At 47.0% G+C, this 23,246-nt stretch overlaps 1 protein-coding gene and 1 long non-coding RNA gene across 2 annotated transcripts; both read right to left on the bottom strand.

Annotated features, from left to right (window-relative positions):
* Nucleotides 1-464: 464 nt before the first annotated feature.
* LOC133123778 (uncharacterized) lies at nucleotides 465-2,707 on the bottom strand. Its single transcript, XR_009708247.1, has 3 exons — nucleotides 2,500-2,707; nucleotides 1,830-1,939; nucleotides 465-735 (listed from the first exon to the last, which is right to left on the bottom strand). It is a non-coding gene; the product is annotated as an uncharacterized LOC133123778 (long non-coding RNA).
* Nucleotides 2,708-3,820: 1,113 nt separating this feature from the next.
* LOC133130043 (potassium/sodium hyperpolarization-activated cyclic nucleotide-gated channel 3-like) lies at nucleotides 3,821-23,015 on the bottom strand. The gene is made up of 8 exons (XM_061244270.1): nucleotides 21,367-23,015; nucleotides 13,415-13,844; nucleotides 12,300-12,461; nucleotides 10,830-11,048; nucleotides 10,123-10,269; nucleotides 7,396-7,636; nucleotides 6,868-7,032; nucleotides 3,821-6,781 (listed from the first exon to the last, which is right to left on the bottom strand). The coding sequence occupies exons 1-8, from the start codon at nucleotides 21,957-21,959 to the stop codon at nucleotides 5,277-5,279; spliced, it is 3,462 nt and encodes a 1,153-aa protein (XP_061100254.1). The 5' UTR covers nucleotides 21,960-23,015; the 3' UTR covers nucleotides 3,821-5,276.
* Between the last annotated feature and the right edge of the window lie 231 nt (nucleotides 23,016-23,246).

Here is a 23,246-nt window from a genome sequence, read left to right as displayed (position 1 = left end):
CATTTTTTAGATTCAATAATAAATTATTTTCAGGTACATCATTGTGCACCAGTCGTGTCAGCACTATTCGACCAACCAATTTCTGAATTTCTGATGTGCAACGAAAATGCACATTTATCTGTTCACAAGCCACTGTAACAGACAGACTGCAATTATAAAATCTTCTGAATTCTGAAAAGGCAGATGCTTTGTCCTCTCATCAGCAGCACTTTCCCGTCTCTTCGTGTGGATTAAAAAATGAACTGCAGTTGCTTTTACATTCTTCCTTATGAGCTGCATTTTAAAATATGAACGCCATTATCGTGTGGCAATAAATAAACACTGCAGTAAACGCTCTCTATGTAGTCCGGTTACTAATTCTGCATTTCCTGGGATAACGTAAAGGAGGTAACAGTAAGTGTATTGCTCCACCTTGAGGAATGTTTTTGCATTACACTCAATAAATGCGTTAAAGACAGGAAGCCTGGTCTTCTACATTCTCTTTAATCTGAGTAATGAGCTTCTGGCACAAACCCCCAGGGGAGACCAGATCTGTGCGTGGTGTTGGCCAGCGGTCTGTGACAGGGCATCTGATACTCCACGCAGATGGGCTGCTGGCCTCACGGAGCGCGCAGAACACAGACGGTGCCGTCGCCACTCCCCTCCGCCGGTTGCGTCTTTCCGTCAGGAGTCTGAGACCGGGCGCGTCTCTCTCCGGTGCTTCCACAGCTTTTCTGCATTCTGCATCCAGGACATCTGCGAGAAACCAGCCCACAGACATACAACCGCTTATTCGAATCCAGCAAAAGCCCAAAATCCTTCTCTGCTGATGACTCTGCAGAGAAGCCCTCTCCTCACTATCTTATCCAATCCAACAATTAGCCCAACATACTCGCCCAACCTCTTCTCATCGACCTCCTTTCCCAGTTTCTCCCCCCTGACATATCAACACAGCTTTGCCTGATGACATCACATTGACCAACCAATCACCTATTCCCTGGACCTCCATTCCTTTCTTAGTGCTACCGATTGGCCTTCACACCTGACTCCCAGGTAAAGGGAGGATGGAAAACCAGCAGTTTAGACCGTGATTTGATGATCCCTGCTCTATAACCTGCGCTGTACAGAGGTAGGGTCTGTGGCCTTCAAGCTGGCTCTGAGTCACAGCCCGCTTAAAGAAAAGGCCTCTGGACGCTTCTGTTGAATTATCGCCCAGTCTCCCAACTCCCAGTCTTTCTCTTTAAAACCCCGGAATGTGCAGCACCTAACCAGCTCCCTTACTTCTGGTCACAAAATAATATTCACAACTTCCAGTCCAGTCCAGTTTTAGGGCTGGCCAGTTTCACTGCTCTCCAACACCAAAAGCAGCCTGCTACAACATCTTTGCCATCTTCTGTTCGAATTCAACCAGACATTTCTGCAGATAACTAGCACCCCTGTTCCACCTGACCTCACTTTAATCTTAATCTTAATCTTAATCTTAATCTTAGCCATTGCCCCTTGTTGTCTGTTTGTCTTTAGAATCTGCACGTTGGATTTTGGTTAAGATGGTCAACTTGCACTAGTGGTTGTATTCATGTTGCTGGGCCAGTAGGGGGAGATCTTCCCTCTGGTCAAATAAAGCCCGATCCCCCAGTGCAGTGATGGCGACCCAGAAGACGCCATCTTTCGGATCAGACATTTAACTGAAGTTCTGACTCATTCCCTGAAGCCCTGTCATTAAAGATCCCATGACACTCTTCGCAAAGAGTAGGGGGTTCCCCGGTGTCCTGGCGACATTCCCCAACCTGGCCGTTTACAGTCCGGAGCCACAGAGCACCGCCACACAGTGATCAGACCATGCTCCTCACCAGTAGCGTGTTAGTGGTCAGTAGGCTTCTCTGATACTGGGACAACGTGCCCAGCCGGTCAGAAAGCCCCGATAACTCCTCCTTCAGTTCTGCACACGCCACCTCGTAATCTGGAACACAAGACCGAGACAGGTAACAGACAGCCGTATAGCAGTATGTCACCACAGGGTGGAGCCAGGGTAGCTTGGGGGGTGAATTTAAAGAACGACGCAAAACATTTAGATTTTGATTAAAGTGAGCCACGATCATTTAAAACTCGAAGTCATCATGTGAATAATTAACGTTGAACAAAATAAGCTTCCAAACCCTACCATCCTTCCAGTAAGTCGCCAGTTCGGTAACATACCGAAAAAAAAAGATACCTTACTAAAATTAACGTAACAGATGGATGTAAAAACAAGTTAGCGATGCCTATTTCAATTAACTTACATTAAGAGTTAGCTAGCGAGCTAAGGTTAAATATCTTAATGTAATTTCGTATGGCGAACGTGATCTTAATAAACACAACGTTCACTACACTGTTAAAAATTTCGGAAAAGAAGCAGATAGCCAGCCGAAGCTTATAAAATTGGCTAATGTGAAGACATTTGAAGCTTGCTGGCCAGTAATCCAGGCTGGCGTTATAGGTCTCAGAGCTAGCAAGAGAGCTACGATAACCAAAGCAGTCTACCTTTCATCGCTTTGTCCAATTCGGTCGACATCGCCATAGAACAACTTTAATTGGACTGCTGCCCCTGTGATGCACTAGCTTATTTATTTATTCGCCAGATAACTAGCGTTACAGGGTAACAACTAACAATAAAACCCTGCTTCCGAACGCACTACGCTTCCGCAGAACGTCAACTCATCCGTGTTTACAGCCAGGATTCTAATTTGGCGCCAGACGAGTGACGTCTGTGCTGTGCCTTGTTATCGTATAATACGAAGTAGAAGCGCAAGATACACATATCATTTCTTGGATATGCGAATACAGTATATAGTTTTCCCGATCATTTATGTTTGTGAAATTACTGTTCTAATATTTCTTGGATGGTTTGTATCATATTACCTACCCGATGCAAAATTCAAGAAGTTTATATTTAGGTGGGAAATAGTACGCATATAAAATATACAGCTTAGCCTACAATCCAAGTATATAATATTATTTCTGAAAGAAACAAAATGACACGACTATACTGTACTTCAGACTGTATTACTGAAAGGGCATCTGCACTCTATTTCAGGCTGAGAGCAAATGAAAAATTCCAGAAGGATTTATGTACTGGGCAGAATATAATACCCAAGACTACAGGAACAATAATTTAATTTTGAAATGAAATAGCAATCCAGGAGTGATCCAAGTGCTCTCTATCGACCAGCTTAGCCCGATTAAAGACCTTTTCACCTTGTGCTGAGGGACAAGATTAAGTCTGGAGGGGTGGACAGTCTAACAGTGGACTTGGAGTTCTGCGAGCTGAAATCCTCTCAGTAACAGCAAAGGAAATGATCATTTTAACTGTCCACAGGTAACCTATACAGCCACACACTCACCCCACCCCCAAAAACACCTCCCCACCTACACACACCGGCACACACACGCACACACACACACACACACACACACACACACACGCATGCACACACAAACACACACTCCTGCAAATGCACACACATCTGCACACATGCATACACACATATACACACATACATGCACATTCTCACACACACACACACACACACACACACACACACACACACACACACACACACACACACACACACACACACAACACTAAAGTGGGATGATTTAACTGCGAATTACAGTAAATCAGATGAAGCCCCACATTAGGTGAAACTATACACATACAAATGTACTTTTTCCTGGGAATTAAATACTCTTATTTGCAACTTATTTAAAAGTATTAAACAAACAAACATATTGATTGGCATTATAGTAGTAGTTCTTCTCCTGAAAGAGCTCAAAATACATTATTAACAAAATGACAACTTAAGTCTTTTTGTCTCTTTATTACTAATGACCATATTCAGTATTCACATTCTCTCAGCATCAGTCCTGGTGACAACATTAAAAGTCTGAAATCAATGGAGAATCAGTCCAAAGATTAAAAACCTTTTTTTAACTCGCTTCAAGCAACCAAATTCATGACTGCTTTCCAAATTTAAAAATTATGTCAAACATAATTCAGCACAGTTTCAAACAAATATTTTGTGTGAATCCTTTCCATAATGTTTTAAGCTCTGTAGCTAACTGATATTACTGCAGTTACCAATGCCCATTGAAACATTTGCCTGAAAGGAAGCATTTAACATGTCGAGAAAATGGGTTTGTGTGCGTGTTAAAAATGAGTCACAGATAACTGATTTCTAACGTACATGAGTAAGAGATCACATACCCTTACAGCTGAACTAAGTATTCTGACTCTAATTCTGCTTTTTCTTGCTATGATCATAAATAATGACCATCATTGTTGTCATCATTTTTATAGACAATTATTTACTGTTTTTTTGCTCAAAAGCTAAAGCTGTGATAACAGATAAAAATAAAACATTTGGTCCTTAAATTTACACAGTCTAGGCAACATGGTAGAGTAGATTAAAAACTCTATTTTATATTATTGGTACAAGACAGCAAAGGACAGCACTGAACATGACACAAAGGAGGGGTAGCAAGAGACAAAATCAAAACAAAAAAGAAAATGCATTAGAATACAGACACAGAGCAGGGGTTAACAGACATATGGGGAATATACTGTAGACACAAATAAACAGACAAGAAACACAGGGAAATAAACAGACAGACCATAAGAGAGTGGGGAAAGACTAAATGAAAGACAGAAGGTTAGAAGAGAGTAGATTAATACACACATATACGCACGTATATATAATATATACATTGAAAAGAGAAGCTTGAGATTGGTGATACAAACCTACATACACTGAATGATGGAGCAGTGTGAAGTGTCACACATTAAAACACAATTTAGTTACAGCAATCAGTGAACATGGACCTTAGCATTTATCTCGTCCAAAGCTAATACCACACACCTGGGACAACAGACTACATGTGGATTGTGCCTAATTATTATGATAAATATAATAATTACTACAGAATTAACTTTATTATTTATTATTATGGAGACAGATTTTACACTTTGGTGAGGAACAGGAGTCATGGGGGTTGTGGAACTGCAAACCAGGGATCTGTCTGTCCCGCACACAACCTTAAACTGTTACCCTGCACAAGCTAGCTACAGTCTTGCAACAGTCATCATCATCAGTACTGCTGTATTATGAATAGTCCATGCTGCAATGTCTCTCCAGCTCCAACAATCACAAACACACTACGTAGGCTTGGCCTGGCATTATAACCACCCATCCCATCCACCCATCCCACCACAAGCCCTGCCCACCCCACTCTTCTATTGGGTCTCCTGGCCACAGCCTTCCTCACATGTTGGCAGGAAGTTTATGTCTCAGTGCCTCAGAGTCCTTTCTGGTGGGCAGCTCAGGGTCTTTAGCGCCCCCTTTTGGAGAGGACGAAGGGCCCAGGGTGGCAGAAGTGAGCGTGCGAGGCGCCGTAGGGGCGGTGGGGATCGGGGTGGGGGGTGTACAGGCCAGAGGGGAGGAGGATGGGGGAGTGAGGGAGGGTTTAGGGCGCGGGGTCTGGGGGAGGGCAGGGGAGGAAGGAGGTGGCGTGGGAACTTTGGACGAGGGAGGAGAGGAGGGGAGAGAAGAGGGTGCGGGACTGGGTTTGGGGCAGGGGGCTGGGGGGACAGCTGGGGTGGAGGTGGGTGGAGCGGGGGCCGGTGTGGGAGAGGACAAAGGCTGTGCTTGTACTTGGGGGCCCATTTGGGACTGGAACGAGACCGAGGCTTGAGCTAGCATCTGCGCTGAAGGGATCAGCGGTTGTGCAGAGGGGGCATTAGAGCTCAAAACCCCCACACTGCCCCCTCTGGCCAGCTGCCCCGAGGGTGCCTGGAACGGGGTAGGTAGTAAGTTGCCCCCGGAGGCCTTGCGGTGCAGAGGGGGACAGGGCTGCACCCCGGCCCAGCCCCTGTGTGGCAGGGTGGGCTGGGAGGCGGAGAGCAGCCGGGCCTCCTGGGTTAATCTGCCCAAAGCAGGGAGCCCCTGCGTGCTCCCCCCTCCGTGGCGCAGCAGCGCCTCCTTCGCCCTCTGCTGGCCAGATCCGAGATTGCGGGCGTCGGGAGCCGGCGCGGGGCATTTGTGAAGGGGAGGCGTGGCGCCCCCCGGGGCGTCGGAGTGAAGACGGAGGCTGTAGTGCAGAGTTCTGCTTGCCTGGAGGGGGGCAGGCAAAGGGCCAGGCGCAGGCACCCCGCCCCCTGCAGCACTACCCACCCCAGGGGGGCCCATAGAGGAGGGAGAGGGGGTCGTTATGGAGACGGGGGCGACTCCCCTGGGCGATAGCCCCCCCATCACCCCGATGAGGGAGCTGACGGACTGGCGGGGGTGTAGGAGGGGGGGTCGCGGGGGTGAGATGGGGCAGGAGGAGGGCGAGGGCGATATTGGGAGGGTGGAGGGCAAAAAGACAGCAGCTCCCAGGGCGTGTTGCTGCTGCAGCTGCTGTAGCTGCTGCTGCTGTTGCTGCTGCTGGTGCATCAGGGCTATGGCCACGTTGGTGGTGGCCGCAGCCGTCTGCAGGGGGGCGTGGACGAGGGGGGCCCAAATGACCGGGCGGGGCCGGGGGGAGATGGTGCCCCCGCTGCCTGCCACACCCGCCTTCCCGGCCCCTGGGGGCCCTCCGTCCTGCGGTGGCATGCTGTCGTGTTTGACGATCTGCTGCACCAGGATGCTGTCACAGGAGCCCAGGCCCATGGCCCCTCCCGCACCTCCCCCTCCTCCCCGGCTGCCACCTCCCCCCCCCCTGCTCATGCTGCTCCCTGCCACGGAGCCCCCCTGCGACGTCTTCCGCAGCAGGATGGAGTTCTTCTTGCCTGAGCGAGGGAGGAAAGGAAGAGTGAAATTGGAAGGAGGAAAGGGGGAAGGGGGATAATGAATACGACGCGCTGAAGCGCATTACCGATGCGGTCCAGGCGGTCCACAGCCACGGTCTCGAAGGCGCGCCTCATCATGGGGTGCTCCTCCAGGACCTCGTTGAAGCTGTCCACCGACAGCGAGTACAGGCGGCAGTAGGTGTCGGCCCTGACGCTGGCCGTGCGCCGCCCGCGTGTCAGCAGGCAGATCTCTGGAGGAGGAGGAACAGAGGAGGAGAGGGGGAGGGAGGAGGAGTGCAAGGGTGGAGAGTCAATGGGAGAGGAGGAAGAAGGAGGGAGGGGTGTGAAGAAGGGGAAGCGCGTGTGGAAAATGTGAAAAGGGGAGAGGTGTAAGGTGAAGATGAAATGAGAGAACGTTAGCTTTGTTGCGGAGGGTGAATCAGAGAGCTAGAATGGATTGAAAGGAGGAAATTCGGAGTAGGCATAAAAAGAGATGGAGTCTGACAGGTAAAATAAGGGCTTCGGTTAGACCACCCGAGTGTGAGACGTGCGGCAGACAGGTCGTCGCGGAAAGCCCCGCAAACGGGTGTCGCCCACCTCCGCGTGTCACTCACCCCCGAAATAGGAGCCGTCGCTGAGCTTGGTCTCCTTGTTGCCGCGGGTGAGCACGCTGACGCGGCCGTGTTGGATGAAGTACATCTTCCGGCCCACCGTGCCCTCCCGGATGATGAAGTCGGCCGGCTGGAACACCTCGAAGCGCAGCTTGGTCAGCACCGCCGTCACGAAGTTGGGGTCAGCGTTGGCGAAGAGCGGCATGTTGGCCACCAGGCTGCGACAGTTGAAGCTCACGATCTCCTGGCGGGAGGATTCGGGAGAAGAGACGGTGGAGAGAGAGAGAGAGAGAGAGAGAGAGAGAGAGAGGGTGAGGATTCCACTCTGACACAGGTAGGTAAAGAAAGACCTGCCTGGTTTTTTGGGGACATTATGAGGAATAGCACAGGAAGAGCGAGACTTAAAACGTAATGCGACACATGCAAAATGAGCCGAATTCCAGTCTCTTCAGTATGGGTTGTTAGTGCAGGTCTTGCGTTGTTGTCGTAACATCAGTAATCGGTTGTCCCCTAGCCAAAACATCGGTGCAACTCCTTACAAGCTCAGTAGTTCCACATGCCCATGCTAGCGAAAAAGCTGCACTTACCACAACGCAGGTCATCTTCATATACGGGATTTCAAACCAGCATAACCTTGCAAACTAAAGGTTTTGGCATGTCTGTTACATGAAAGTACTCTGTATACATATTTATCTTTTTCTTTTCTTTTCCTGAAGAGGGAATGCAGTTTTTGCTTTCAAAATGGACACTGTAGCTCAAATAAGGAAAGTAATGTGTGAAAGTGTGTGTTTCAATGCAACAATGTGTCACTACCCTGGTGTAAAATCGAGCTATGACCAGCATGGAATTATCAACTGTTTCAAAACATAGCTTGAGCTGGTTAAACCACATTGAGTATGGAGCTGGTCTAACTGCTCGACCAGCTACCAGCTATTTTTTTTAGCAGGGTACAGCATGCTGCCACACTACTTGTTTGGGTCGGGCATGGTAATTGTAGCTAGGACGTGAACATTTTGAAAGTATTCAGTCGGATCTCACATGCGCATCATTGTCTGAATGTTCAGCAGTCTGGACGCACACAAAACTGTTCAAGATGCACAAAGCAACATAACCTGGTCGAAGGGGAAAATAAATAAATAAACGCACACGTCTAACCTCAGGTTTGCTTGCTCACGTGATCCACTGATGCAACACTGAAAGCCACTGAGGGGGAGAGAATGAGGAGGAGGGAGAGAACGGGATGGTGAAGAGAAAGAGACACTGAGAAGGAAGAGTGCGCACAGAAAGGAGGAGGCTCCCGCCCGCAGGAGTGGAAAATTCAAAGTGCAGCCTCTCCAGAGGAAAGGTAAGGCAGAGGAGACGATGGCTGACGTGATGTCGGAAACAGAACAAGGATGTGGGGAGGGCGAGCGCGCCAATTCAGTCAATTCAGGAAATACATTAAAATTCAGTTCCTTTAATTGAAAGATCCCTGTAGAGCAGGGGTGGGCAATTCCGGTTCTGGAGGGCTGGTGTGTATGCATGTTTCCTCCAATTACCCTGGCTAAATGAGCCGATCGCCTCTATGCACCAACACTGGTTCACTCATAGATTAGATCACAGTAAAACATTCCATATAGGGACACAAGAACAGTCTTTGGCTGTCATTCTTGTGCTTATCAAGAAATATAGATAACATAGTAGATGGTGTAAATGTTATGGCTAATTGAATAATTAAGGCCATAAGTTGTCATGAAAACAAGAAACTGATACGACCCTCATTGTCCATCTCTGAGCTAGCACATCCACTGGAAATGTTTTGACGTGTTGGCTGGTGTATAGCTTTATGGGCATTTAACTATTCAAGCATTGCATTTAAATGAGTTTCCTGAATCGACAGAATTGAGATCTAATTGATCTAACTTGGTACTAGGGGTAGGGGACACAGAACCACACCAGGAAAGCACCCCTGGGCCTGAGCAATACCCAGGTTAAACACTGGAACAGACAGACAACAAAAATGTATAAAATATAAAATTAAATTCATATCATAGTGGAAATGGTAACACATTAAGCCCACCAGACCCAAAACAGGAAATTCTGCATTGAACAGCAGCAGTTGAAATGCAGCCACAACAGACAGAGAGAGAGAGAGAGGCAGACAGACAGAGTAAGAGAGGCAGACAGATAGAGACAGGCAGATAGAGACAGACGGACACAGAGAGAGAGGCAGAGAGAGAGAGACAGACAGACAGAGACAGACAGAGAGAGAGGCAGAGAGAGACAGACAGACAGAGAGAGGCAGACAGAGAGAGAGAGAGGCAGAGAGACAGAGACAGACAGAGATAGACAGACAGAGAGAGAGGCAGAGAGAGACAGACAGACAGAGATAGACAGACAGAGAGAGAGGCAGACAGAGAGAGCGAGGCAGAGAGACAGAGAGATAGACAGACAGAGAGAGAGGCAGAGAGAGACAGACAGACAGAGATAGACAGACAGAGAGAGAGGCAGAGAGAGACAGATAGATAGAGACAGACAGAGATAGACAGACAGAGAGAGAGGCAGAGAGAGACAGATAGATAGAGACAGACAGACAGAGAGAGAGGCAGAGAGAGACAGATAGATAGAGACAGACAGAGATAGACAGACAGAGAGAGAGGCAGAGAGAGACAGATAGATAGAGACAGACAGACAGAGAGAGAGGCAGAGAGAGACAGATAGATAGAGACAGACAGAGATAGACATACAGACCTCTTTCAGCGGTTCGCTCAGCTCCCCCAGTATGTTCTCCTCATCGAACATTTTGCCCTGGTAGCGATGTTCGTAGTACTCATGGATCTTCTGACGCACGTCTGCCGGCAGCTTGTGGAACGACATGTACTGCTCCACCTGTTTATACTGGAACACAGCATCGCATACTGATTAGACCAGCCTGCACTGCCTATCCCAGCCTTCACCCAGAGAATGGAAATGCACTCAAGAAAGGCCAGCTTGTGTACAACCAATATCAGAGCTACTCAAGACATGCAAGGTTGGTCAAAAAAATACAAGGTTAATATCAGCACCAGAGCAGGCAGAAAATTGTTTTCAACAAAAACAATCGCTTTCAGTTCAAATTTGTCTCCTGCTTTGCCTTTGTAAATGAAAGCCTCACATCTTTGCAACTGACGGTGAAATTTATTTACAATGTTGTGGTTGCGTCTTTTTACCAGTCTCGTTCTAAGGTGCGCTGCCTGTTGCTGAGTTTTTACTTTGTAATCTACAGTAGGTATTTTGGCTGAGTAACACCAATGTAAGATGCGCAGGTGACTGGAGGTGTCAAGGCGAGAGGCAGATTTTTAATGGAAGACTATTGACAGTCGCTACAGAACTACACCCCGAGGAGGGCTGTCTCCACATCGATCGTTCGGGAACGAAGGGTGTCGGGTGGCGATTGATTCACGAAGGCCGGGAGGTACCTTCTCCTGGTACTGGCGCCGGGAGGAGTCCAGCGATTGGATGAGCGCCGTGGCGTGGCCGATGAACATGGCGTAGCAGGTGGCGCCCACGATCATGCTGAGCATGGTCAGCCACACGTCGGTCATGCCCTCGGGCGCCTGGGCGCCGTAGCCGATGCACAGCATGTGGCTCATGGCCTTGAACAGGGCGTAGGAGTACTGCACGCCCCACGTGTCATTCTGATTGGGAGACCAAGGGAAGGGGGCGGGGTTAGAGTACTGGGAGCACGAGGCAGCGCTTAACTCCAGTTAATGCTAAGCTAGCACTTTTTTATGCACTCGGATTACAGGGAAGGGAGGTACACAGAGGGGAGGTGTGTTGTTCCTGTGGCCTTTACATTGAATCCAGTCTCATAGTTTACTACGTGATATATATGTCAGTGTTCAACGCTACTATTTGCAATTATGGGAGCCAATTATAGCCTGGTTCAGATCTAAACGGTCCAGATGGAAAGTGCCGCTCTCTGGGGGAACTCTGAGCATCAGCTGTGTGGCAACCGTTGCTGTGGCAACAGGATAGGAAACCCTGCTGTGGCGTGAGTCAGCTATTCACATAGGTACAGACAGAGAGGGCGGGGGTTGGGGGGGGCACAGTTTCAATCAAATACATCTGTACTTTAATTGGCATGCATAAACTCGCTGGTCCTCATCAACATGTAGTGACACGCCATAATCTAAATACTCGCTGCACAAACATTCAGTGTGAACAGTGTATATACTGTACTGTAGACAAGCGCACACTGATTATCTTACACACACATACTGTGCACACATACTTTCACTAAAGCACACAGAATGCAGTCGCAGTGTAAACGCCGTGCCCACCCAGTCAGTGCACACATTAGGTATGTATGCTCAGACACTTTTCCTCAGATCTGTAAGCACCTGCTTGCACATGTTCCTATGCCTATACACACATGCTGACGCACATGCACACACACACACATGCAGACACACACACACATGCGCGCACGCACACACACACACATACACACATGCAGACATACACAGAAATGCTCGCACACACGTGCGCACGCACACACACACAGACACACTCACACACATGCGCACACACACACACACACAGGCACACACACACATGCAGACACACACACATACACACAAGCGGACACACACACAAATGCACGCATGCACACATGCGCGCACGCACACACACACACACACAGAAACACACACACATACACACATGCAGACACACACGCATGCGCGCATGCACACACACACGCAGGAACACACACACATATACACATGCAGACACACACACACATATACACATGCAGACACACACACACACGTGCACACGCACACACACGCAGACACACACACACACACTCACATCCACACATGCAGACACACACACAAATGCCCGCACACACACATGCACGCACGCACACACACACTCCTCCTCACCACCATGTTGTTCTTGGACACCCAGCAGTCGGAGGGGAACTCCTGCAGCATGGGCACCAGGAACTGCAGGCAGCCGTCCCAGTGACACAGCAGAAGCATCATGCCGATCAGGTTGACGATGCGCACCATTGCACTGGCCAGGTCATAGGTCATATGGAAGATCTAGCAGCACAGAGAGGTCAGGTCAGTGGAGCCAGTAGAGTAAGGGATGATCAATCAACAGCCTTTCCTTTAGCTTTCTCTCAATCTTTCACCTACCCCTTCTCCACCTCTCACCTGGTCACACTGCACTCTTCCTCTCTACCTCTTCTGCCTACCCCAGTCCCCTCCACTGTTCTCTCACTTCCCTCATCCTAATCTCAGCACCTGGCCCTTTACCTCCTCCTCATATCCCACATCCACTACGCAAATCCAATATCCAGCCTTCTCTCCTCACCTTTCCTCCCATTCCAATAATGTCACTCCTCTCACATCTCCCTCCTCTACCCTCTCCCCTCCACCCTCTCCTCCCCTTCTCTCCCCTCCCCTCCTCTCCCCTCCCCTCCTCTCCCCTCTCCCTTACCTCTCCCTCTGTCCCCTCCTCTCCCCATCTCCTCCCTCTCCCCCCACCTCTCCCTCTCTGCCCTCCTGTCCCCTCTCCCTCACCTCTCCTTCTCCCCCCTCCTCTCCTTACATTACATTACATGGCATTTAGCAGACGCTCTTATCCAGAGCGACGTACAACGAAGTGCACGCCTCCCTCACCTCTCCTTCTCCCCCCTCCTCTCCCCTCTCCCTTACCTTTCCCTCTCCCCTCCTCTCCCCATCTCCTCCCTCTCGCCCTCACCTCTCCCTCTCTCCCCTCCTCTCCCCAACTCCTCTCTCTCTCCTTCTCCTCTCCCTATCTCCCCTCTCCCTCTCTCCCCTCCTCTCCCCCATCATATCTCCCTCTCCCCCTCCTCTCTCCCCATCTCCTCCCTCTGTCTCCCTCTCTGTCCCTCTCCCTCTCTCCCCTCCTCTCTCCCGTCTCCTCCCTCTCTCCCCTCCTCTCTCCCCTCCTCCCTCTCTCTCCTCCCTCTCTCCCTCACCTCTCCCTCTCTCCCCTCCTCCCTCCCCCTCCTCCCTCTCTCCCTCACCTCCTCCCACTGGTGTATGTAGCGGATGAGCCGGGACAGGCGCAGCAGGCGGAGCAGGCTGAGGATCTTGGTGAAGCGGACGATGCGCAGGGCGCGGGCGGTGCGGTACACCTCCGAGTCGATGCGCGCCTCCAGGTCCACCATCAGGAAGATGTAGTCCACCGGGATGGAGGAGACGAAGTCCACCAGGAACCAGCTCTTCAGGTAGCGCTGGCGGATGGCGCGAGGGTCCAGCAGGATCTCCGTGCTGTCCTCCTTCACGATGCCCGTGCGGAAGTTCAGCACCAGGTCCACCAGGAAGAGCGTGTCCGACACCACGTTGAAGATGATCCAGGGCAGGGTGTTCTCGTTCTCGAAGAAGGTGATGCCCACCGGCAAGATGATGAGGTTTCCCATCATCAGGAGGAGCATGAGGAGGTCCCAGTAGAATCTGCCATGGAAGGGGGAGGGGGTGGGGAGGGACAAGTGAGGAGGTTAGATCCAGCAATGCCAACCAATCAAGGGGCTCTTTCCAGTTGCTTATTTTTCACCTCCTTGTTCCTTTCCTTGCTCCTTTTCTCACTCTGCAAGAACACGTGAATTAAGTGAATGGAATGTCCTTGCTCCTTCAAACTTCAGTTTTTAAGCCACTCCAGTTACAGACGTGGCTGTTAAGTGGCAGATGCGGAGAGGTGGATCGCGAGGTCAATCGTGTATTCGTCGCGCATTCCGAAAAAATACTTCCAGATTGCCATTTAAGGAAAGTTTGGGAGCCTTCTAACTTCTAGCTTCTAGATCTTAGAACGGGTTGGAATTTCCTTAAAGATGGCCGACCTCATTCGGTTTCCGGGTCAGACAAAGAACAAGGAGATGGGAGGTGAAAAACAAATGATTGGAAAGAGGCTCTGTCTCTCAGCGTCCATGATAGGCTGCTGTCACAAGCAGTCAGCACTGCCTTATCATGCACAGACCTTTAATCCACTGTGCTAACCAGCATATTGTTGACACCATTGTGCATAACTGCCCTGTTGCATGAATATTAAATGATAAGGGCTGCGGCTAAACACATTAAAGTTGATATATAGCTGCTGCCAGATCTTGCATCTGCCAGGGAGTAGAAGGGAGGATTATGTCCACAGCATGGGCCCAGTAGATAAAGATCCAGATTAATAAACCTCTGTCTGATATTGAGGAAGGATTCATTTACACATACAGGTTACCGATACCATTTTGAAAGGCAATTTGAAAAGGTGGATATGATTTGATGTTTAAATGGGGTCCACACCACAATACTGAGCCGGTATTAAAGTGAAGAAAGGCTTAATATATACATACGGCAATGTACACAGACATCATGATGAGATAGCGTTTTAAATAATACCCAAATGGAAACCATTCTGCAACCTTGACATTGAGCTGGGATTAGGACTGGGGGTTACGATAAAGGGAAACAACTGCCATAAAGTATATTAAATCTATTTTGAGAGAAAGCATATTGTTTTTGAATGATGTTGAGTTCTGAGCTAAACGGAAGATAAAAATGCCACATTGGGAACTATTTTATCACCAGGAGTGCTCTTTAGAACACCAAAGAGCACATTACACACTAGAACTAGTTACTGTGATAAAACGAATACACTTATCTCAAGAATAATGAACATCAATTACACTAATTATGCAATAGCACGGCATATTAAATTAGGAATGCAAACTATTATTGAATAAACTAACAATGTTTCATAAACTAATCATTTTTCATTTTAGTTATAAATAATTTGTCATTTAAAGACACAAAGGCCCAGAAAAAAAAAAAAAAAAAAAAAACTTTTCAAATGTGGATCAATTTATCAGTACAACATTTACTCTAGAGTTGTACTCATTAAAACATACATTTCAATCATCCATCAGGAACCACTGAAACTGTTATGTAATCCTACAGCAGTAGAAAACTATCATTCATAGTTCATTTTCAAATCACTTCCTAAATTGGCATATTTTATTTTGCCATATTATATTACACCAGCAACTACAGTCCGTCCAAATGTATTGGAACAGCAAGGCCAAATCCTTTGTTTTTGGATTACATTGAATACATTTGGGGTTGTGATAAAAAGATGAAGACGAGACAGAATTTCAAAATTCTTTTATTTCCTGGTATTTACACCTATACAATTCTTTTTAGGTGAGCAAAAGTATTGGAACAGAGAGTATTTAAGTAATTGAAAGTAAATAACACTTAATATTTTGTAGCATGTCCATTGCTTGCAAAACCTGCATCAAGTCTGTGACCCATTGACATCACCAAACTGTTGCATTCTTCTTTTACTGCAGCCTTTCAGTTGTTGTTTGTTTCCCTTCAATCTCCTCTTCAGGATGACATGACACTTCCTCCACCGTGCTTCACATGTGAGCTTGTATGTTTTGAATAATGAGCAAATCCCTTCTTTCTCCACACTTTGGCCTTTCCATCACTTTGGTAGAGGTTACTCTTGGTCTCATCAGTCCATAACACTTTTGTGGCTCATCTCTGTACTGCAAATTGTAATCTCGCCTTCTAATCTTATTACTTGCAAGTGGTTTGTATTTTGTGGCATATGGCTGCTCTCTTCAAATGATTTGATTGAGATACGTTCACCCCTGCCATGTGGAGATTGTTTGTGATGTCACTGACTGATGTTTTGGGGTTTTTCTTCACAGCTCTCACAATGTTTCTGTCATCAGCTGCTGTTGCTTTCCTTTGTTGACCTGCTCGATGTCTGTTGCTCAGTACACTAGCAGTTTCTTTTTCAGGATATTCCAAATTGTTGCTTGTGAAATGGCTCTGATCGATTTCTGAGCTTCAAAATGGCTTGCTTTTCTCCTAAAGACAGCTCTCTGGTCTGACAAGAAGCACCTGTCAGTCACGTGTTCCAATACACATGTTCTGCTCACCTAAAGATTGAGTGGTCTGATACAAAAGGTGACATGTTCTAAGTTGTTTAACAAATCTAGGTTAAAAAAATCAAAGAAATAAAAGCTGAAATTCGGATCTGTCATCTCATTTTGACCTCAAACTCAATTGTCTTCAGTGTAAAGCAAAAACAAAGGAATTGACCTTGCCGTTCCAATACTTTTGGAGGGGGCTGCATATAATTGCTGGATTTGTCCCCTGTGCCGGTTAGCTTGTGTTAGGCCTCTCTCAGCACACCTTATCCCCCTGCACAGCCTCTCCGGATATCAACTAATTCCACTGCTAATTACACCCTATTAATATATGCCCATCACCTGAAATCTGAGCTCTGGGCGAATATCTACGCGTTGCATTATGCATTACGACGGGGAGAGAATGTGGGGCAAGCACTAAGCTGTGAAATAAACATTTGCATATCACATTTTTATCAGAAACAGGGTAGTGTGTCATCGGTGAGTTAACCAGTCATGTCCACTTTAATTTTGGTCACATTATGAAATAAACGTGTCACTTTATCATTGGACCACATATGACACTTTGAAAGTGTACTGTGTTTAAGACTGTGTATGTTTGTCATCTTGCGCTTTCATTTTCAGGAAATTGTTTTGCTGTCATTCTTCATACAGGGATCACTGTCAGATATTACTACACACAGCATATAATCATTAACACAAACAAATCACAGCAATTCTGTGTGGAAGCTTTAGAGGGTAGCTCCTTGTCTCTGGCACAGTCTATAATGACGTTCCCAATTAGCACATTATGAATAATTGATTCCTAATCAATGGGATCTTAAGCTGGGCAACAGGACTGTTGATGAATGCAGATATTGCAGCATTTGTTTGGACAAATCATTTGGTGAACTGAGATGTAAATACAGTCCCCTCCAAAAGTATTGGATCAGCAAGGTCAATTTCTTTGTTTTTCCTATACACAGAAGACAATTGAGTTTGAAGTAAAAAGATGTACATGCGATGACAGATCCAAATTTTAGCTTTTATTTCTTGGATTTGTTTTTACCTAGATTTGTTAAACAACTTAGAACATGTCACCTTTTGTATCAGACTACTCAATTTTTAGGTGAGCAAAAGTATTGGAACATGTGACTGACAGGTGTTTCTTATTGCCCAGTGATTGATAGATTGATTGGTTACTACTCTTGGATTTAGCCTTGGGTTTTTCCTGTGAAGACTGCATTTGTGTTCGAAAAGATAAACCAACACGTTGTCTTTAGGAGAAAAGCAAGCCTTTTTGAAGCTCAGAAAAGAGGGTAAATCCATTGCACAAGCATGGAGGATAGCTTGTACAATAACTTGGAATGTCCTGAAAAAGAAAGAAACCACTGGTATACTGAGCAACAGACATTGAACAGGTCCACCAAGGAAAACAACAGCAGTTGATGACAGAATCATTGTGAGAGCTGTGAAGAAAACCCCCAAAACATCAATCAATGACATCACAAACAATCTCCACAGGGCAGGGGTGAAGGTATCTCAATCAACTGTTCGAATAAGACTTAGAGAGCAGCAATGTAGAGGCTATACCACAAGATGCAAACCACTCATCAGTAGTAATAATCGGAAAGCAAGATTACAATTTTCAGAAGAAGCACAGAGTTGAGCCAAAATGTTCTGGAACAAAGTTGTATGGACTGATGAGACCAAGATTAACCTCTACCAAAGTGTACGAAAGGCCAAAGTGTGGAGAAAGAAGGGATCTGCTCATGATCCCAAGCATACAAGCTCATCTGTGAAACACGGTGGAGGACGTGCTTAGCTTGGGCTTGCATGGCTGCTTCTGGAGTGGGCTCACTAATCTTTATTGATGTTGTAACTCATGCAGCAGGATGAAGTCTACAAAAAGATTCTGTCTGCCAACTTATGGAGAAATGGGTCCATATTAATTGGGAGGAACTTCATCATGCAGCAAGACAATGACCCAAAACGCACTGCCAACACAACAAAGGACTTCATTAGGGAGAAAAAGTGGAAGGTTTTAGACTCAATCACCGGACTGTAACCCAATTGAGTATGCATTTAATCTCCTGAAGAGGGGATTGACAGGAAAAAACCCCTGAAACAAACAACTGAAAGAGGCTGCAGTAAAAGCCTGGAAAAGCATCACAAACAAAGAATGCAAGAGTTTGGTGATGTCAATGGGTCGCATGCTTGATGCAGTTATTGCAAGCAAGGGAAATGCAACCAAATATTAAATGTTAATTACTTTCATTTACTTAAATACTCTCTGTTTCAATCATTTTGCTCACCTAATAATTGGGTGGTCTGATACCAAAGTGGTTTAACACATCAAGGTGTAAATACCAGGCAATTAAAGCTGAAATTCTGAAATGTTGTCTTGTGTTCATCTATTTATCTGAACTCCAAATGTATTCAGTGTATTGCAAAATCAAAGGAATTGGCCTTGCTGTTCCAATACTTTTGGAGGGGACTATAGCTGCAAGCCAAGCCATAGGGTAAGAGACCACCAGCTGTCCGCTGTCTTCTGGTTCAACCACTGGCAATTTTCTCTGGCCACTGACTACGCGTGTTTTGAGAATCGCATTGCCTTGCTTATGCGGCATTACATTTCATATCTTTGGAGAAGCATGGTTTCTGTCAGAGACTCGAAAGGAAAGCAATGCAGGGACTACTGCCAGACTACTGCCTGAAAAGTGACAAACCATAGTAATGAGAGAGAGAACCTAGTAACCTTGCAATGCATTGACAGTTCCATTTCCTAACAGTCTAGATTTCCTTTCTGAAACTCACAGAGGAGGGGGTAATCCAAACCCAGTGAGCAATTTAAATTCTACAACTATTTCTGGATCCTTTGGGAAGTTAGGGTTAAACCTTCTTAGTGTCCACACAATGTGTCCAGTTCCCTGCTTGTCTCTTGAACATGATGCATTTCAACTGAACATTATTCAGTTTTGCTATTCAGGGTACTGAAGAACAATTTAAATTGTGGATCAATTTGTTTTATCAGGATTGTCATCAATATTAAGCACATTTATTTCAGTACTTTAATTTGTACCGTAAAAATGCATTGTAAACCCCTTTGATATATTTGTATGCAATATACCAAGAATATTTCTCTGTGACTTCGACAGAATTTGTTTGGAGCAATAAAATGGTATAAGCCTGTGTGGGGAATATTCTTATCATAATGTTATCTCACAAACGAATGGCGATATAACTAGAATCTTCAGTAACGTTTTGAAACAGTTTTCTGCTGTCCCTTTTCATGCTAATTAACGGCAAGGTAGTCTTTCAATAATACCTTCCATAAATATATATGTTAATGCATTTCCTGTGTAAATTAACGATTGCTATTATTAATTTCACAGTCATGTGCATCAGGTGCCAAATTCTGAGGATTATTACATTCGTGACTGGTGCATAAATAGATGGGGAATTCTTAAATCTTTTATCATATTTATATTCTGGAAAAAAATTTAATCTTTCATGAATAATTTACACGCAATCATATGATAAAACCAATAACTACAGACAGAATATTAGCATCCTCTATATTACAACTGAAGCCCAATGCCTCTCAATCCCTTTCTCTTTCACACCATCTCCATTGTCTACGAGGAGAGTCATGAGATAATCAGGTATTGCAAGACTGGGGTGGAAAGTCACCGAGAGCTATTTTGAACTTCAGAATGTGATGAATGCGATGTGGTAGAATATGGTAGCTGGAGATAAGATAAATCTATGTAATATAACATAGATGGCCTTTGTGTTTTTCGTGTCACTAAATGTCCCGATTTGTTTGTGGTGTGACTGTGTAAATGACCTGGCTTGGCTCTTTGCCACAGAGCAGCCAAATTTGACCTTCAGAGGTTTCACCTCACCTTCACCTCGCCTTCAGCAGCAGGGAACAAAGAACCTGGGGCTCCATGGAAGCCAAGCACACATTTTTACTGTTGGGTCAACACTGCGGGACAGTCAAAGGGGATCAGCAATTCTATTCCTGGAATAGAAAGGGGATCAGCAATTCTATTCTATTCCCTTTAAAATCAGCAACCAATTCAATTCAGACTCAAGTAACCAGGTGAGGTGAATTATCTGTAGGAATCAACTGGTTAACCGGTCAGTGAAAGGCTGAGTAAGAGCAAAGCTCTGCAGATGCTGCTGGTCTCCAGCACCAGGAAAGTATACCCCCCAGGGAGGTAGACTTCCCTGCATTAATCAGATGGCCACACTGATCCTGAATCAGAGGGTAGGTTTCGGAGGAGACAGCTTAGAACTATTTACTTCTGGTGCTTTAAGATGTTACTTTAAGTGGGAGGCCAGTTGACTTTCATTTGCACGACTGATTTTCATTTGTATGGTTTAGTGAGTACTGTACTGTGAGCAACCGGTAGGATGTGCTTAATTAGGCTCAATGTTTTCCAAGCCCACAGATAAGTTTCCGTTAAGTTTCCATTACTGAAGCTAGGGAACTGCTTTTCCGAATAGATGAGCCTACTGACAGCGTGAATAGATCCAATTGGTGAGTATTTTTAACAAACGCTGCTGAGGCACAGTAGGGGTATGTTCAGGTTCAGGGTACAGACGAGAGAACCAGCTATTCGGAGAATCTCCCCCAGTGTCTCTGCTTCAATCCCACAATCCTTTCACACGCCACCCCCACAGACACTTCCTCATTCCAAACAGTCTCTCCCAACCCTGAAGCCCCCCCCCCCCCCCCCTCCCCCAGCCACTGTCCCTTTGTGACCTGCGACCCCCAGCACTCTTCGGCCTCAGTTTCACTCTTCACCACCTGATACGCCTTTCCGCCATTTCTCCTGCCACGCATATCTCCCACATTATGAACTTCAACCCCACTTACATCACTTAAGCCTCCTCCAGTACCCTCACTGCCCATGGAGCCATGCACTTACACAATCCATGTCTGCCCATCCCATCTCCATTCACTACACTTCCCGTCCATTGTACTTTTCCGTTATCACCCCTGCCTCACCACCCCCCCCTCCTTTTTTCCTCTCTACACTCCCTTCGCCCTCCCTTCTTACCTGAAGTCGCTGTATGGGTGGATGATCCAGACCCCGGCCGATTTCAGCCTCTCCTGCTCCATGGCCACGGCCTTGTGGCTGCCAAACATGCGCAGAGAGAACTTATTGACCCCCGGCTGCAGCATGGCGCCGAACTGCCTCTGGATGAAGGTGGACTGGTTGGAGTAGCTGTAGTCCTCCCCGTCCAGCATGGGGTCGGGGGTGCCGGGGGCGTTGGTGTTGCAGGCGGTGGTGGTGGTGGTGGTGTCGGGTCCCGTGGCCACGATGAGCACCCCAGTGCCCGTGGAGGAGGTGGAGGCCAGGGCGGCGCGGGAGGAGGCGAAGCCCACGGAGCGCTGCGAGGGCGGGGGCGGCGGGAGGGGCACCGGGGTGGTGGGTGTGCCCGCCGCGCGGAAGGGGAAGCCGTCGCGGGTGGAGCTCATGATGGACAGGCGCCTCCTCCCAGCGTCCGCCCGCTCGCCCTCCAGAGAGGCCTGGGACAGCCGGTACCCGGGGGACGGGAGGCTGCCCTTACTGCGCCGCTTAGAATCACCGTTTCGGGTGGGGCGACCCTCACCACCTGTTGACCCCGTGCCACCCCCCACCCCGTCCATCCCGAAGCGAGGGAGAGGCTATATTAAAGTACAGTACACAGAGGAGTGGATCTAACCTGTTACACTTCCTAAAAAAAAACCTTTCAGTAGATGACAGCTTATCAATCCTAGGCACAGTCCATTACTTTGCTAAACAGAAATTATTACTATGAATTTCAAATGTAGACCTGACGTTATTGAATCCGACGCGCAGTAGTTTTCTTTCTCAAAAAATAGAGAGATCGCAGCTTACACCCCCGCCCTCCTATGCTATCGAACGCGTCCATCCTTCTATCCTTATTGCCCTTGGATCTTCCCAATTAAGTCTATATCGTCCGGTCCAAAAATATGACGATCTCTTCTCCTTTCTTTATCGTTTGTCTTCAACGTGATCCCTCTATCATTCCTCCTTTCCCTTGTCCTTGGAGCGCCACTCTCTGCCGGAGGCCCACCCTCTCCTCTTTCCAACAGCCCTTAGCGCTCCGACGCCGGGCATGTTGGCACTGAATTCCCGGTACCGCAGACAGAGACGCACGTAGCTCATGAGCCGCACATATAATCCACTGTTTTCCACTGTTGCAAACGCAGTCCTCAGTTCTTACTCTCCTTACGTGTATTATGTAAGTGTTAATTTTGGCGGATGATGTAGCAGCTTTCTGTATCTTAATCTACGAATGACAAGGACACTTGATCGGTGTCAGAAAAGATAGGTCGTCTATAACATGCAGACATACGGAGATGCACAGACCCACGCTGACTCACATGCACACTGATTCATACTGACACACGTTCGCAAATAGACGCACGTAGAGGCACAAGCAGGCAGACACATCCAGAAGTCAAATGATTACGGATTCACCCTAAAACTCGCAAACGCTGAAAGTCGCTGAGACGAGATCGCTGGCATGCTTTCATTCCTTGGAATATAATTAGCCACAAGTGGAAAAAGCAGACATGGAAGGAAGCAACAGGGTTCCGCTTTAACAAAACAATCAAATTCAATGAAGGAATAACGCCGTTAACTACACGCGCAAAACGCAAACGGAACAGATGTTAAAAGGCTAGACGTCGCTTTAATGTCCCCAGCTCTCTGTGTTGCCTATTTTACAGTCGCGCGCTCCCTCCTCCCTGTCTCTCCCAGTAGTGATAGGTGTCAACCGGTAGGCTGGTTCCTTGAACTGCACTTCCCACTACGATTGCTTCCTACCCGTACTCGCGTTGACTTATAACCAGAGTAATCCTTCAATGTTTCGGGCAAAAACTGATCCTTTGATACAGAAGTCTGGGTGTGACGGATACTTTATTTGT

The sequence above is a fragment of the Conger conger genome, chromosome 1 (assembly GCF_963514075.1).
Source record: "Conger conger chromosome 1, fConCon1.1, whole genome shotgun sequence".
NCBI classification, from domain to species: Eukaryota; Metazoa; Chordata; class Actinopteri; order Anguilliformes; family Congridae; genus Conger; species Conger conger.
Note: the sequence above shows the minus strand (reverse complement) of the source record. Positions and strands in the feature narration are given on the sequence as shown.